The following is a 16,845-nucleotide window of genomic DNA, read 5'->3' on the forward strand; positions in this document are numbered from 1 at the left end:
TGGTCTGTTCTTCATCTCTTAAGATAAAGAATACCCACAGGTTGGTTGCAACACTTTGTGAATTAGGAAACTGTCATCTCTAATATTTAGAAATTCCAAGTAAGTTTTAGTACTGGCAGCCTTAGACTTCCAGCATACATCACTCCAATTGAAGTCCTCCAGTGATCATGCAGCTTTTTATCCTCTGTGTTGCGGATAGATGCATAAATAGGTGGTCATCCTGCTCTCTAGTGTGATTTGGTGGGCTGTAGCAGACATCAGTTAATACCCCATCTTATGCTTTCTCTGTTAGGACACTGATCCATAAGCATTCAAGATCATTTTCTTCTGACTCAGAAACAGGTAATGCCTTTTTTTTATTATTATTATTAAACATAGTGTGCTACTCCCCCTCCCCTTTTGCCCACTTGATCCTTCCTAGATAGGTTATAGCCATTGATTTTAATATTCCAATTGTGCAAATCATCCCACCAGGGTCCAGTAATACCAACTGATTCAAATTTATGCTCATAAATGAGCAATTCCAATTACTCTTGTTTGCTACCCAGGCTCCTAGCACTTGCCTACAAACAACTCAAGAATTTCTTCTCTTTGTGTCCTTTGGTTTCTTGATCAATTTTGTTCTCAAATCTCAATTTTGTGCTGACTGCTCATATTCTCTCCACCCACCCCACTTTTGCTATGAGTTTAATTCACTCCTGACTACTCCAGACAGCCTGTCCCTGATATTGATCCCCCTTCTATGAAATGGAGGCCATCCAAACTATACCGCCCTCTTTCATCATGGAAGGTGGACAAACGTTCCACAAAACCAAAACCCTCCACCCTACCCCACCTACCTAGCCAGAGGTTCACATACAAAATCTTCTGCCTTCTTTCACTTGTGGGACAGGCAGGACCTCAGAGAAGACTGCTTGAAAATTCTTCTTGTTCAGCATGCTTCCAAGTGCTTAATGGCAGGGCTTAATGCTCATCTGCTGCATAACCACACAATCAGCTTTTCTTTGCAAGAGACTGATGGCAAGGGGCTCCCCCTGCTCTGCTGAACAAAAAAAGTGTCCTACAGAAAAAATCCATGTGAAAACTCTGGGCCCAAACTTGAAAGGTTCAGAATATCTCAGTGCCCTCTCACGAAGATCAAAAGATTGTTAAGGGAAGACAAGCCCATTATGATCATCTAGTCTGACCTTTTTTTAAGTCAGTGGTTGAACACAAGCATATCTTCTGAATGTGATGGAGAATCCATCCAATTGTTCCAATGGTTAATTACCTTCCTTGTTCAATACTGAATTTTTCCGATATCCACCTCCTGCTGTTGGATCTTGTATACTTCTGTCTGCTAAATTAAAGAGAAGCCACTTAGATCAGATTTTTTTTCCATGTGAAGGTACCTGTAGTCCACGATCAAGTCACCTCTGGAAAGCTCAATGTTTCTGAGGACTGGGCCTCTCGTTTCTTTGCAAAAAAGTAATTTTCTGCCAATTACTTTTTATAGAAATGCTTTATTGCTGCAGTCAATAACCCTGCATATCACAGCACAAATAACCAATTACAGTTTAAGAAACTAATAATAATTCTGCAAGTGGTAATACTGAGAAAGAGATGAACATACAGAAAAGGATACAAAACTATACATTTAAGTTACTAGAAATTTACTAAGTAACTAAAAAAAATCTGCAGAATTGTGAAGTGTCTTGTATAAACTATACAACACATGCCATTGTAAAGTTGATTAACAGTATACAATAACCTATGTACAAACATTTTATCTAAATACAAGATCAGCTTCAATTTTTAACAATTATCTTCTATACAAAGACAAGTGCTTTCTAGTTTTCGGTTCTTCATTGGAATATACAGATGTTGCAATATTTCAAACTAAATAGTAAAAATAAATCACAAAATAAAAATTCTCCTTTAAAAAAATTATTTTGCATATCTAGGCTAATGCTGTGAAAATTCAGCCAGCAATATCTTTGCTTTTGTATTTGACCCTCAGTGTATCAGAATACTAGAGATGGATCTGAACCAGATTCACAGTTCCAAACACACCTGAACTTGGGGTGGGGAGGAGGGAAGCGTTCACATCCATGGCTTCCTTTCATGGCTAGGCCCATTCTTTACAACGGCCCCAAACAGGAAACTAGGTCTCAACATCCCTTGACTTCAGGAGAATCTGGATCCAGAGCCCACTTTGGAGCAGACTGTGATCCAGTCCAATGCAGTCGTGTAAGGGAGCAAAACTCTACCCCCATGCACAGCCAGTTTAGAGCTTCCCACATCACAGCAAGGATGTGAGAAAGGGCTGCACACCCAGCACTGTCCACCCCAACAGCAGGAGGGTGGGGAGTGGGTGGAGCCAATGCCCAAGTCAAAGGAGCCTAACTAGTGAGGGAGCAGGGAGGGAAATGTAAGGAAGGAGTTGTTTCTCCTTCACAATCCTATCCCAGGGCTCCCCCGGGGGTGTTACATGGCCTACTGCCTTTACAGGCTCAGTCAAATTATTTGTGAATTGCCCCGTGTCTACAATGTGCGGAAGGAAAGCCCGGAATCGGAACTCCAGGAATGTTTGGCTCCAGGCCTAGATCCAAAGTTGGCAGCTCAGGCCCATCTCTACTGAATAGAGGGCACCATGTTGTGATGGTGGCAGTTTGTTTCCTTTAAATTTCTCCCCCCATTAAGGGTTAGTTTAGGAGAATCCTGAGACTTCATAGGGGTTTAATACATGAAAATATTTTAAAGATGATCAGCCTTCTCTAATACACATTTATAATTCTAACCTAACGGGTGTTTGTGATCCTGCCGCCGTATTGGATATGATGCCGCAGGGAGATTTTCCTTGGCGTAGCCCGACATTTTCTGGACAGGACTTTGGACTGACAAGACACTGGAAAGGGAGCTAGGTGGGGGGGCTTTCCACTAGATCAGAGTGTTTTTATTATGCAGACAGCAATCAACACAATAGTCTATGGATAATGCCGAAGTAGTTAAATTAAGCATATGTCCTCTTTGACTCAAATTCTGCTCTCACTTGCACCTCTGCAACCCCGTTGACTTCAGTGGGGATGAACAGGAGAAAGAGAAAGAGAAGACAATTCTGCCATCGTTTTGCTGTTCATTTGGAAGTATGTCATATAAGAGGAGCTTGGAATGTGTATTTTGATGGTAAATGGTCAGTATCATGATCCAAATCTAGGGAGAATGACAGGACTCATTAGAACCAGGGTAAAAGCCTTGGGACAGCTGCAACAGATCAACAGAACTTCCTTACTAAGGGTGATAAAGCACCATTCAGACTTGCTTATACCACCAGATGGCACTATGGTAAAGAAGGAAAATGAAGTTTAGGGCTCAGTCGGAAAGAATCAACATGAGAAACAACATCAGGATGGGTGAAAAACAGTAAGATACAAAGTAAAGGTCTGATTCTGCAGCCCTTACTCTCTTCAGCAGTCCTATTGATTTGAATGGGACTACACAGGATAATTATTTACACCGGTAAGGGTTGAAATATCAGGCCCTAATTCTTCTTATTAAAGAGGAATTGGGGAAAGGCTGTCGATGCCAACTGGATGGCTAACAGTCTCATATGCAATTCTTTTACAGCCTATTTGAATTAGAGAGTATGCATTTGTAAGACAAGATAAATTGGTAGGGCGGGGGACAGGAGTCTTTAGCAGTGTATTGTACAGCAGCTGGCTTATGCTAAGCTAAGCTTCCAAAATGCCAAACTAACTCTAGTAATGTTTCTCAAAAGGTCCTGGTCAGATGAAACCGCAGACGGCACCACCCTGGAGATGACTCTGTACGTTAATTTTTAATCCTTGCAGCCTTGCATGCATGAAAATTGAATAAGAATTTGATGAAGACATGTAAGACCTGGTATTTAACCCACCTGAGTTGATTTGCTTAACCTGTTCACCAAACATAAAAAATACCACATGATCTGGGTTCTAGTGAACAGACCATGGTCAATGCCAGGACACTGGGAAGAAGGGCGCTCAGAAAGGGGCCCAGATAATTGCACTTTAGAATGCAGCAGACATAGGCAACAGACTGCATGTAAGGGGAGATGAGGACTGCCTAGATGGTAAAAGGGAGGGTTCTCGCCTGCCTATACTGGCTGAGCATGGAATGTCATGGCTCCCACCACAGCAACAAGTCTATACCAGTGCAGCTTGATAGATTGTCCAGAGGCCCGCAATGTTTTAAAGCATCCCAAAACCAGGGTACATGTTATTAACAATGACCAAGGCCAGTAATCTTGGGGAAAAAAAAAAATGAACGCGCGCGCGCGCACACACACACACACACACACACACACACACACAGAGGCTTTAGAAACCACTGGTTGATGTCCTCTTAGCATCCTCCCTCCTTTGCCTCAAAAAAAAAAAAAAATCCACAGATTTTTATCAAAAAGATCAAGACAGAAATTATTGTCACGTTTTTAGGGAAATTTCACTGATCTGCAGTTCTTCCCTTCCAGTGTCCAACTATTTTCACTGGGCCAAACCCTTGCTCAGTGGGAGTCCGCCTGAGAAAGGATTGAGTAAACCCTGGATAAAGACCTTGGGATTTGGTCAAACAGGTAAACAGATTTCCTAATGAACTAAGAGGCCCAGTGCAACTCCCATTACTGTCAATAAAAAGATTCCCATTGACTTTATTGGGAGTTGGATTGGACCCGAATGGAGCAAGTCAGCTCTTAAAACTAGGAACCTTGTGCAATACCTTTTAATTATGACTTTTCCATTTCAATGATGCTGATACTATGGTCTGGTTTAAAGAGGTTTGGGATTGAGACAACCTTCACCTTACTCTAGTTGAAAGAATGATTCCCTAAGAAAGCTCATGTACTTTTAAACATTTGGACAACTCTACCCAGCACTCCTCACCCTGACTCCATACATGTTCCTCTTCCCATCAAACCGTTCATACAGTCAGCCATTCACAAGTTTAACACAAACAAATCAAAATCACTCCGACCAAGGAATATATCAAAATTTGGTCTAAAACAGGAAGGTGGTTTCAACCTCAGCTGTGGAGAGACAGGAGACCCTATGCAATATTTACTCCTTATTAGTTGTTTTCAACACCCCTTCTTCGTGTTGTCAGATTTTTGGGTGATTCACACAGAACACAGCATTAAAGAAGGCAAACCATTTTCAGCTGTATTTTTTTTCTTTTCTAAAGAGCTCACATTTTACCAATGCAGTGTCTAAGCCCCTTTGCCAGTGCCTGGAATGACAGTTACATCAGGGATATCTGCAGGTCTGTCAACTATGTAGTTGATTTAAAACAAACAAAAACAACAACAACCTCCAAAACAGAACACTGAAACCATTACATATTAAAACAAACATTTTACACCCACTACTCTCCATTTACAAGTCACAAGTGCAATATTCTTTGAAAAATTTGCTCCTGAGAGAAACCCCCAAGAAGCAGAGTTTTTAGTGTTATGCTGTGGGTATGCGTTGGAAACCACATTAGATTTTTGTAAGGCAAGAGGTTTAGGACCTAATAGGATGGAAGCGGAGCAAGAGAGAGTATTAAAAAGGGGTATTTTGAAATAAGACATTCTTTCAAGTTTAATTCTCATTGGACACATATATTACAAAATAAAGACTTTAAAAAGTGCTATATGCTTTGTGGGTCCTTTATCACAATATGTAAAGCATAATCTTATAGCCGCTGCCTACGAGAAATGTTAGTGGCAGTGTTAGCGGTAGATTAGTTTCTAGGTCTCTCATTCCTCTCTCTCAGCTGTTCCTCAATGTCTGAAGCCATCTTCTCATCAAGGCTTAAATTACCCCACATGCATTCTGGGATAGTTTAGAGCGAGCTGTCTTTTAAAAAGAAGCAGACTCCATGAAGCTGATGATGGTTCACACCGGACTTGCCATACTCTGACGCCTTGCCTCATCCAGTGAAGCCTCCCATGTCTCTTTGTACAGGCCAGTCTGAGAGATGAAACATCGAGAGGTATGGAACCATGATAACATACTGACAGATATGTCAGGGGGACAAAAAAACGTTAAAAAAATGTAATCCGTCAGCGCTAGGCTGTTAGCTGATTTTAAAAAGGTAGAGCAGTTTGCAGTAAACAATGATGCTTTAGATCTTCAGGAACATACAGAGCCCCCACCCTTCCCCAGCCCCCAAAGATCAGACATGAAGGATTTCTGCACCACAGTCTTCAGGCTCCATGTAATGTGAAGAGTTTGTATCCGAATGGTGGATCCCAAGCATTTCTTTATTTTCAACATTTGGCTCCATTAATGCAGGTTTTTCAAAGATACTCTTTTTGCTAGTTTCCGGGCAGTTCTGTACATATATTACTCGGTTATAAGCCTTAAGTCTCTTCCACAGCTGTACATATACTTTGCACTGTACGTACATGAACAGGAGTCCTCCAGTGAAGCCAATAGCCACAACTACCAGCTTAGTCCAAAATGGCCACTCTAGAATCCCTGGAGGAAATGAAAGGACCACATTAATATTTGTTAGGCTGCACAACATCCTTTAAATGAGAGACACAATCAGAATCTCAAATGCAACCCCCGCCCCTTTAAATTTGATATGGGATTTGGGTTAAAATCCTTAGCAGTACTGTAAAAGAGCAAACTGATGTGATCACTCCTGGGTTCCTTTATTATTATTGATAAGATGCCATACATGTACAGGGCACTTTACAGAAGAGGTAAGTCAGGTCCTGGACTTGAGCAGCAGACAGTCCAATTCTCAAAGTCCACAGGGTGCAAGCGTGGTAGGCAGTTCTCTTTACGAGTACACCATTTTCTGTCACAGGATTCGTTTAATGCGTATAGTTCTTGTTATGCCAACAGTTATGTTCTCGTTTTTGAAAGCCTGTCAATTCCAGTTAACAGGTCTGTTCACACCCAACACCCCTGCTTTACTCTGTGTACAGCCCACTGGGAGTACTGCTCCCTACAGGGTATAACTAGCAGCTCGCGAACAGTTCAGTCTCCTTTATACCTCTTCCTGCCCACTCGATGACCACACCACATACAGATTCACAGGCTTTGAGGCCGAAAGGGATCATCTAGTCAGACCTCGGGCCTAGCACAGGCCAGACAGCTTCACCTAGTAGTCCCTACATCCAGCCCAATAACTTGGAGTGGAACTACAGCATCTCTTTTAGAAAGACACATCCAATCTTGATGTAAATGGTGGAGAATTTACCACATTCCTTGCTGTTAAAAATGTGCAGTATTATTTTAGTTCGAATTTGTCCCTATTGAATGTCCAGGCAGTAGATCTTGTTATAACTTTGTCTGCTGGATTTAGAGACCATTAGTATTGCATACCTTCTCCAGCATAGGTACTATACATATCAAATCTCTCCACTACTGGCTGGTCGGCGCATTGCACGAAAGACCATGACATCATGCTCATCCATCCATTTTCAAATTCCATAGAGAATCAGCAATACTGTAACAAATCCATGACCTCCTCAGACGCCACATCTGTCACTGTGCTGCACACACATGACCATTTGGAACTGCTCAGCAGTGGCAGGGGTAGCACTCAGATGCTCTTGCTTGAAAAGCACAGGACCCTGCTACTTGGTTACAAATGCAACCCCATTAGCTGTTAGCAGTATGGGACCTACGCCATGCAGCTGAGCAGTTCTGATTCTGTCCAACAGAGGTAGTGGTGCAAACGCACGCCCACACACATGCACTAGCCAGCTTACTGTAGAACTCATCAGATTGCTCATTTCATTTGAATTCTGAAACGGAGCACAGTATCAAGTACTAAATATTCATACTATTCCTATTTATGCTCATCTACAATATTTATCTAAAATGACCTGAAGGCTATAAATGTTTGAAAGCATACGCCTTTCATAAGCATATTGATCCCTTGCATGAAAAGGCTATGCACATAGACGATGCTGTCAGATGGAAAAGAGACCAGATGCTTTCATTCAAAGCAGACTCTTTGCTGAACAAAAATCAAGTACAATCAAACTACAACTGAAAATGAAAAATGACAGCAAGTCATGAAAATGTATATTTTGAAGCGTGGCTGCACTCTGAAAAGAGACTGTGTAAAAAGGTCTGTGGGCTTCCAGGTTTATTGACGCTCAATTATTTCCACAGCAAATGTGCTTTGCTTATAAGTAAAAACATGGGTTATATTTTTTTGTTTTATTTTTAACTGCTAGCCCTTCAAACGCAACCTCGGATCTAAGAATCAGGCTGGGTTCTTTGTGGTTCATGCATCACCACCAGGAATGAAATTTCAGCAGGACAAATTCTGTCCTTAGTGACAACTGTGTCAACCCATCATGTAACTGACTGGACTTTAATACACAATTCTCTTATTGATGAAAAAGGAGAAGCTGAATCCAGCTCCCTCTCTTTTTAGCTGTGCTAGCTCTCCAAGGCTACGAGGAATAAAAAGCAGGAAACACTTAAGCCTTGTCTACACAGAGGATTTGTACCAGTTTAAAAACAGATTTAGTTGAAGCAGTGCAACTTTGTGTATGAAAACTTATATTGGTTTAAAACTGGTTAGACTGGATTAGCTCACAGCTATACATTTTACTGGTGCAAACTAAACTGATAAGCCAGGTTTAAATTGATTTCAGAATGTCCACACACAAAGTTGCATTAGTTTAACTAACTTGGTTTCAAATCACACCTTTAGTTAAAATGGTGCAACTTCAGGCCTTATTTTAATGACTGAAGCTGGAGATCTGAACATTTGAAAAAGACATCATCTTGCTCAACAGATCTGTCTCTTTGCATTCAGAGTCACTTAAATAAGAAACAAAATAAAGTAACATACCAGTAGTCTGTCCCTGTTTAATCTCTTCAGCAGTCCTGTCTATAAGGACATACAGAGACCACACGACGCAGGTGATGGCAATGATATGGAATGTTACAGAGCACATGATCTTCCTCCTCTCACTGGCCGTCATCTGCAACTTCTCCCACTAGCAAGAAATCCAGAAGGCAGAGCAAGGGGTTAGAGGTTTGTGGAAGCGAGAGCAGCAGATGAAAGGAACACTAGTGAATACACCTGACAGGCAGAGGCTGCTTTCCTCACAGCACACAGAAGCATTTCTTTTTAGAAGTCATTATGTCAGGTAGTTGCCTCAACCCACTAGTGCACATACCAGGGTGCAAGTTCAAGCAGTAGTGACTGGCACTCCCGGTTCTCCCTTGTGACTTTTGGCCCCAATTTTACTCCCATGACTTCAGTGGGAGCAGGAGCAGGTCTTACCAATAAATCTCTGTGCTGGGCCTCGGTGCACTGCTGCTCATGCCTTACTTACTTGTACGCACTCCAGTGGTGCAGCCGGGCTCGGGCTGATTCAAACCCCAGTTTTGTACAGCCTAAGCAACACTGCCTATTAAGAGTGCCCAACACTCTATGGCTGAATGAGAGGTGGGGGGAACCAGCAGGTACACCTGGCAAAATGGTAGTTGCTCTGAAAGTTTTGGCACCACTAATATAAAAACACTATTATAGAAATGAATGGACAAGCCGCTGGTCAGTGTGTGTTACATGCCCGTCTCTGTACCCAACCCAGAGAGGATGGGAGTCTGTTACAGCCCCCAGGTGTATAGCCAGACTTTAGTTCAAGCAGTGGGAACTGATGCTTTTAGGTCTAGGTATTCAGTGTGTGTGTACTGCACTATTTGATCAAACAATGGAAGTTGCTACTGATGTTTTATATTCAAGTGCATTAATGCGGAACCACATTTCCCCTCTGAATAACCAGAAGAGACAATGAGATGAAGTACCATCTGAAATGCCCAGATTTATGCCGAATACCGAGCCATCAATGATTCTGTTATAGTCCTATTAGAAACCACAATGTTTTGGCCACTACTAAGTAGGAAGGATGCAGAAAAATTAGACAATTTTACAGACCTTTACCAACTACTGGCAATCACTCGAAAAAGGCTTTTATTTTTGATGCATTTGAGAATGGGTCAGGAATTTCAGTCTCATATTCACACTGGACAAACCCTTCTCACACCTTCTCTATGTACACTGTGAGCCACGGTCTCTTCTTCGTTACAGCTATGCAAGCCCACTGGGCTGCATTTGACAATGCATGGATGAATTTGGCCTACAGAGCTTTTTTTAGAAAAGGAAGAGTAATGCAGTATGAATTCAGTAAGGAAAACCCATAAACCTGATGCATCTAAGAAGTGGAACCAATAACCCAACTTCCACAGGACACACAGGAATGGAGCCTGCTCCATATAAGTGAGTGGAGAATTTGGTCCTCTATGAGTACTACCAATAGGAGATTCCTTTTGACGAGTCAGGGTTTGATCTTCAGGTCTGCTAGGCATTCTGATCTCAAACTGCAGAGGGAGCCTCCATGTACTCAAACTTTCACTCCATGCATCTGAAGAAGTGAGGTTTTTACCCATGAAAGCTTATGCTCAAATAAATCTGTTAGTCTTTAAGGTGCCACCGGACTCCTTGTTGTCCATGTACTGAGCATCTCTGAAAGTCAGGTTCTAATTTTTACCATGTTGGAACGTTACATTCTTCTTGTTTCAAAAGTTTTCCACTGAAACTGCTTTAAGGAGGAAAATTCGGTTTTTGACCAAATGAACTTTTTCACAAAAAATGTCTGCTTTCTGCAGAAAATGTTGATGTTTTGTCAAATACCCCAAACATCTGAAAGCTAAAATATTTCACCCAAAACTGGAAATATTTTAATTTGTAAATGCTGCCATGAAGTCTCATAGGAGTTGGAAAAACAACAAGGAGTCCGGTGGCACCTTAAAGACTAACAGATTTATTTGGGTATAAGCTTTCGTGGGTAAAAAAAACCACTTCTTCAGATGCATGGAGTGAAAATAGATGCAGGCATTATTATACTGACACATGAAGCGAAGGGAGTTACCTCACAAGTGGAGAACCAGTGTTGACAGGGCCAATTCGATCAGAGTGGATGTAGTCCACTCCCAATAATTGATGAGGAGGAGTCAATTCCAGGAGAGGCAAAGCTGCTTTTGTAGTGAGCCAGCCACTCCCAGTCCCTATTCAAGCCCAAATTAATGGTGTTAAATTTGCAGTTTGGTTGCCTTATGTTCCCCTTTTTCTCTATAGGTTGAGCTCCCCTGAGGGACCTCATCTTCCATGCTCCATTGTGGTCAGGGACTCCCATGGTGTCCTACCTCTCCTCTCCAAGAGCGGGAGACCATGGTGCATCATGGGAGATGCAGTCCAACCAGGAAGCACAGCCTACAGAAGAGAAAAAGGAGTTTGAGGCTTCCCAACCACAACTTCCATGAGGCACTGTGGCAGCATTTCCAAATCAAACTATTTTTGTGTTTGACCAAAAATATTTCCGTTTCCAAATTCCACCAAAAATCATTTTTTTCCTGCGGAAAACTTAGATGAAAATGATTTTTTATTTCATTTTCATAAAAATTTTCCATGGAAAAAACTCCCATTTTTTGACAAGCTCTACTTCGTAAGCTGGGTTGTTATTTCCTAGCTCTCTCAGAAATCTCGGACTGTCTGCTTTACAGACCCAATTCATGACTGCTTTAACTCCACTGGGACTTGAAATTAAACCTGGAATGTTCAGTTTGGTTCTTATGCTACTGGCAAGCACCAAGCCTATGTTTTGGCCTTCTCTTATTCACAGTCCAGCTACAGGTTATTTTCTCCTGATTGACAGGAGACCATACAGGAGCAGTTGAGGATGAGGTGTCAACTTGACTGCAGTTTGACTCTCAGGAATACTGAGCTTCTATTTTTGAGGGCTAATTCCATTTTGTTTGTGTTCCCTCCTCCCCATCCCCCGTTTATGGTTCTGTCCCTATTATTTTGGGCAACTGGTTTCTTCATAATAGATTAAATTTTCAGAAATGATGAGTGGATTTTGGATGCCTCCATTTTTGGGTGCCCCATGTGGTATGCCTCACAGGGACCAGATTTTTAGAAAATGCTGAGCATCCACTCAAGGTGTTCCAAATTTGACACCCAAAAAAATCGAGATGCCCCAAACCACTAGCCAATTCGTTAATTTAGACTACTGTGTTTTTATCCACGCCCCCCCCACCTTTTTTTGGTCTTCTCTTTGGGGTCCGATATCAGGGATGGCTAAAGCATGACCTGCAGGCCCAGTGGTGCCCAGGATGTTCTACAGTGCAGCTCACAGCTAACTTCCTCCATAATAAGGAGGCACAGCAGGCAGAAACGACAGGTCCCAAAATGCAGGTCTCCATCGTGATCCAAGAGGTCTCTGTTCAGAACAGCATCATGTCCTGACCTATATATTTTGCAGACTGCATGTCTGTATTAAAGATGAAGGTGGCTGAAATCTGCTCCATTTTCTGCAGATTCCTAGTGGCTTTGGGATCCTGGCCAACTACCATTACAGCCCTTGGATGGTTACACTTCGGACTCCCCATGCTAGTGATTCAGGATCCTCTGCTTGATTTTAATCTTTTTTTGCTTCTTCTTGTCCCAGACTGAGGTTTCTTTTATTAACCTCAAACATGGGCAGGCACAGCACGATTTGCCAGTGCTAAGAATATTAGTGGTTCCTGTCCAGAAATCCAGGTGGTGAGCATCAACTGCCTTTGAAAGACAGAGGTATTTGGGATAGGAAAATGGATACCAGATACAGCAATGGACAGATCCTTGTGTTCTTCAGGATCTGTAAGGTAAGTCAGTGGGTGTATAGATGGCAGAAGGTGTTAAATAACAGCCGTTGGTTCTAGCAAGTCAAAGTAGTAAAATGTTACTATGTATGTTCAGTGCAAAAAAAAGAAACAAAAACGTGTTTCTGGGTGAATTTCATTGCACCGTAAATAAGATTTTGGCTTTAAAAAAATTGTTTGCTACATTATTATTTTTTACGTAACCGAAGACTTTAATGGAATCATTTTACAAATAAATATGAAAAATACAGAGCCTAAATTCCCACATTTTCAAGAAAATTCATAAACCATATGGGTAACAGTACAGCAAATTCTGTGCTTTAGAGTGGGCCTCAGCTCTGAAAGGTGACTGTAGAAATGGTAGGTCCTAACAATACAGATCAGCTCCTGGTGTACTTTCAGAGTTACAGCTGCTGACTACAATAAATGTTTCCTCCTTTTTACTTCTGTTAGCCCTGCAGAGCCAACCCAGCCACTGGAGAGGAAAATGGATTCTTTTCTGGCTTGGGCAGCATCAACAGGACTGTCAATTAAGTTCTGACAGCAGATTCTTTATTATTGGTGATGCATGAAACCAGAAAAAATACAGCTTCACTCTCAGATCCCAGGTTGCATTTTCATGTAGAAAATACAGATTTATAAAATTGAGCAGACTGGATACGGAATCACCAAGGGATGATAAGCATGGCGTCCCGTTGTGCCATGTTTAAAAAAAAAGAGTCACTTTTCCGAGCAGTGCCACACTTTTATAAGGCAAACTATTTCTTTGGAACCAGCCCTTGGACCTACCTTTCGTAGGGGCTTTAATTTGGTCTCCATGATGAACTCATACTTGCAGAGTTCACAACATCGGGTGTCTGAGCTCTTGATCCACTGCTGCAGGCAGGCTTGGTGCACAAAATGAAGACTTCCTGTGCAGTGACAGGGGGTAATCAAGGGACTCTCGTCATCTCCTTCACAGTGACATATCCTGAATCAGGAGCAAAGCAGCTTATTAGGAGGCAACAGCAGAGATGGGGAAAACCAAAATGAAGTAGAAGAGGCTTTTAAGATTTGTGATCATGCACGGTTAACCGGTGCAGATCCCAAACGACATACAGTTCAAACAAAGAAATTTATCAATAAGCAAAACCAACAAATGAAATAAAATATGACACACGATAACTGAGCACAAACACTGCTAACTACACAACTTCTCTCTAGCTCACCAGGCAGACACACAAGATCTGAAAGAGATTTGGTCATGAAAAGAGAAAGAACACGTAAGAAGTTACAACACATCATCTTGTCTACCAGAACAATAGTACTTTACTGAGAGTGGCATTTAAGCAGTATGGACACTTCCCAGGGTAGAACATGCTCACAGAGGTGTAAACCTAACTGTGATTTGCAATTAAAAACAAAAACAAAAACAAAACCACCACCACACACACAAACTCCACAAGAACATGAAGGGCTGCCTTCTGGGAAGGATTATTTCTAGTAAAAGTTACCAAGAGATAGAATCATAGAATATCAGGGTTGGAAGAGACCTCAGGTGGTCATCTAGTCCAACTCCCTGCCCAAAGCAGGACCAATCCCCAATTTTGCCCCTGATCCCTAAATGGCCCCCTCAAAGATTGAACTCACAACCCTAGGTTTAGTAGGCCAATGCTCAAACCACTGAGCTATCCCTCCCCTCGGACTCAGGCTGCAAAGCTCCAGTCTGACTCTTGCCAAAGTTGGGAACGTTTAGATCTTCTGCCCCATCTCTACTCATTCACTTTGTAATGGCTGCCAATGACAGTTACAGTAAGGTTCCCCATATTCCCTACTGATTAACCTAGCAGGCACTGAGTAGCTCCTCTCCCAATTCGTTGCCACCCCAAGGTACTGCAGTTCCAATTCCATTTCAAGCTCCAGTTAACAGAGACACTTGGTTCTGCATATTGCCAAGCCAGCAGACTGATAATTAGTTTCCTATGAAGTTGTTTTAAAAACTTTGTGAAGAATAACACTGGGGGCACGAATGCAGAGGGTCAATGAGGATGGGGCCAGTATCTTCTGGATCATCCCGCCTACCCACTGTTGGAATCCCTTGCTGAGTTCCTGTGACCCGGCTGCTAGTTCGCACCCTGACTGCTGGATGAGGAGCCAGGTGGTGAAGGTGAGTGAGCTGGCAAGTATCACTGGGGCCCAGGGATGAGAACCAGCAAGGAGATGGATTGTGCTGAACAAGGGGGCAGGGTGAATAGCACTGGGGAGGAAGGTGGTAACAGGGAAGGAGTCAGGAAGCAGGGGGTCCATTATGGGCCTTTGCAGGGCTTGGGTCTGTTGTAGGGGAGGAGAGAGGAGTTGGAGTGGACGGTTGGTATGAGAACAGGGGCTGTGCCAATTCTCACTATACTGAGTGCCTACCCAAAACCAGGCTGAGGCAGAGTGACAGACTCCGCACCCTGATGAGGGGGCAGAGCTAGGTAGCTGCCTCTGATGGGGCTTTATACCTTCTGGATCTGGTTAAGATTCTGCAGCTGTACTGTCCATCCAGACCACACCTCACTTGTTTTACCCCACTCGATGGACACGCATCAGGGCCACATTCTGGCTCATCACTAACACCGAGCCCTTGAATTACACTTTTCACCTGAGGCCCTTTATGAACAGATACATGGAAATGAACAGAAAAGCTTTACAAAAAAATCATACATAAGTTGATCAAATCTGGGAAGCGACGCTTAAATTGCCCATTTCCAATGACTGTCAGCAAAGTACATTGCTCTTTAAGCTAAGAAAGTTCAACTTGGTCTTTAATATGTGTAGCTGATTCTCTCAGATATTCCTGGGTTTGGCACCAATAAAATCACCTTGGAACGCGGAGCTGTGAAACAAATTACTTTGGGTTGCAAAGAACTGATTGACTCAAAGGGAAGCTTCCACTTAGCGGACTAATAAAGCATCGGAAAAGCAGCAGGCCTCAAACTGCACATATTAAAGCAAGGTGAGAGAACACAAAGGCAGAGAAAGCAGAGCAGATCACCGCCGAGTGTGGGAGGGGGCGGAGGAAGGCGTTCTCTGTAAACCAACCTGCAGGCATCCCCCGACGTGGACAGAGGGGAAAGAGGGGGGAATTTTTCTGACAGGGGAGAAGGGCAGTCTAGGTCACTGTCTTTCTCAACTGAACAGAGTGGTGCCCGCAGCTCTTTTCCTTTCAACCTCACGGAGGCACTGTCCTCAAATACGTCGTCATCCCCCATGTCATCAGAGCAGAAACCAGGGCTTTCCACCAGCATGCTGGAGGACTTTGCAGTTTGGAAGTGGCTCGGATAGCTCTCTAGTTCATGGAACTTATGCAGGCTGCTGGCACTTGAGCTGTGGGAGAAGGAGAAGAGGTAGTGCAGCAGCTTTTTGCTTCTTGATGATGTCTCATTGTCCACCTTGTCCTCCAGGAGAGGTATATGCACCGCACAGTGGTTCTTGGCTGCTCCCGAAGCGCTCACGTAGGTAGTGGAAAGAGATGGCATGTAGGAGTGCTTAGAATTGCTAAAAGAAGGCCTGAGATTGAGCGATTTCTTCTCTTTCTGATTAAATCTGTTAATCCTTAAACACTGCTCCTGTGTCGGGGTCAGTTTGCTTTCAGAGCACGTTCGCTCCCCATAGTTAGAGCCCTCCATGGTGCTCTGTGACTTCTGGTCCATGTCGTTGAGGGACTTGGAGAATTTAAGAGCTCGGGTGGCTTTTGCATTTTTAGCAGACTCGAGCGCATGGACCCAATCCTGCCCATGGGAGTTTCTCTTTGATGCCTGTAATGTGTCCTGACAGAGTATTGTCACTGTGACCCCTTGTGTCAGAGAATTCTGGCAGTGAGGATTTTTCAAGACAACAGCAGATTGCACTGGACTGTGATGACAACATTCAGAAAACACTGCACTGGAACTGCATGCAGAACAGTGGAATAAAAGCACAGAAAGTAAAAACAATTATACAAGAGAACACGTATAATCAAAGTGAAGAAACAAGAATTATGGCTAGTGTGGGGATGGTAAACACAGCAAGCAAACAGTAAGTGGATCCCATGGAGCAGCGCTAGACAGTATTCGAGAGAAACAAATGGGACGATTAGAATTGGAGCCCTAGATCGCTTACTTCCTGGTGTACATGATTTTTTCATAAATTGGTCTTTGTACAG

General features: G+C 42.8%; 1 protein-coding gene across 10 annotated transcripts in view; it reads right to left on the reverse strand.

Moving 5' to 3' along the window:
- MARCHF8 (E3 ubiquitin-protein ligase MARCHF8) overlaps positions 1-16,845 on the reverse strand; it is a 184,548-nt gene that overhangs the window by 15,683 nt on the left and 152,020 nt on the right. For 4 of the 10 annotated variants that reach the window (XM_043552291.1, XM_043552292.1, XM_043552294.1 and 1 more), the window contains 3 exons: positions 15,744-16,592; positions 13,470-13,650; positions 8,824-8,971 (listed from right to left, as the gene is read on the reverse strand). In XM_043552291.1, the coding sequence (XP_043408226.1) occupies positions 8,824-8,971; positions 13,470-13,650; positions 15,744-16,592 (1,178 nt within the window). Of the gene's footprint in view, positions 1-1,486; positions 6,477-8,823; positions 8,972-13,469; positions 13,671-15,743; positions 16,593-16,845 lie in introns of those variants that run through there. The other 6 variants (XM_037904583.2, XM_043552298.1, XM_037904580.2 and 3 more) reach the window with 4 other exon arrangements.

This window comes from Chelonia mydas, chromosome 7 (assembly GCF_015237465.2).
Source record: "Chelonia mydas isolate rCheMyd1 chromosome 7, rCheMyd1.pri.v2, whole genome shotgun sequence".
Taxonomy (NCBI): Eukaryota; Metazoa; Chordata; order Testudines; family Cheloniidae; genus Chelonia; species Chelonia mydas.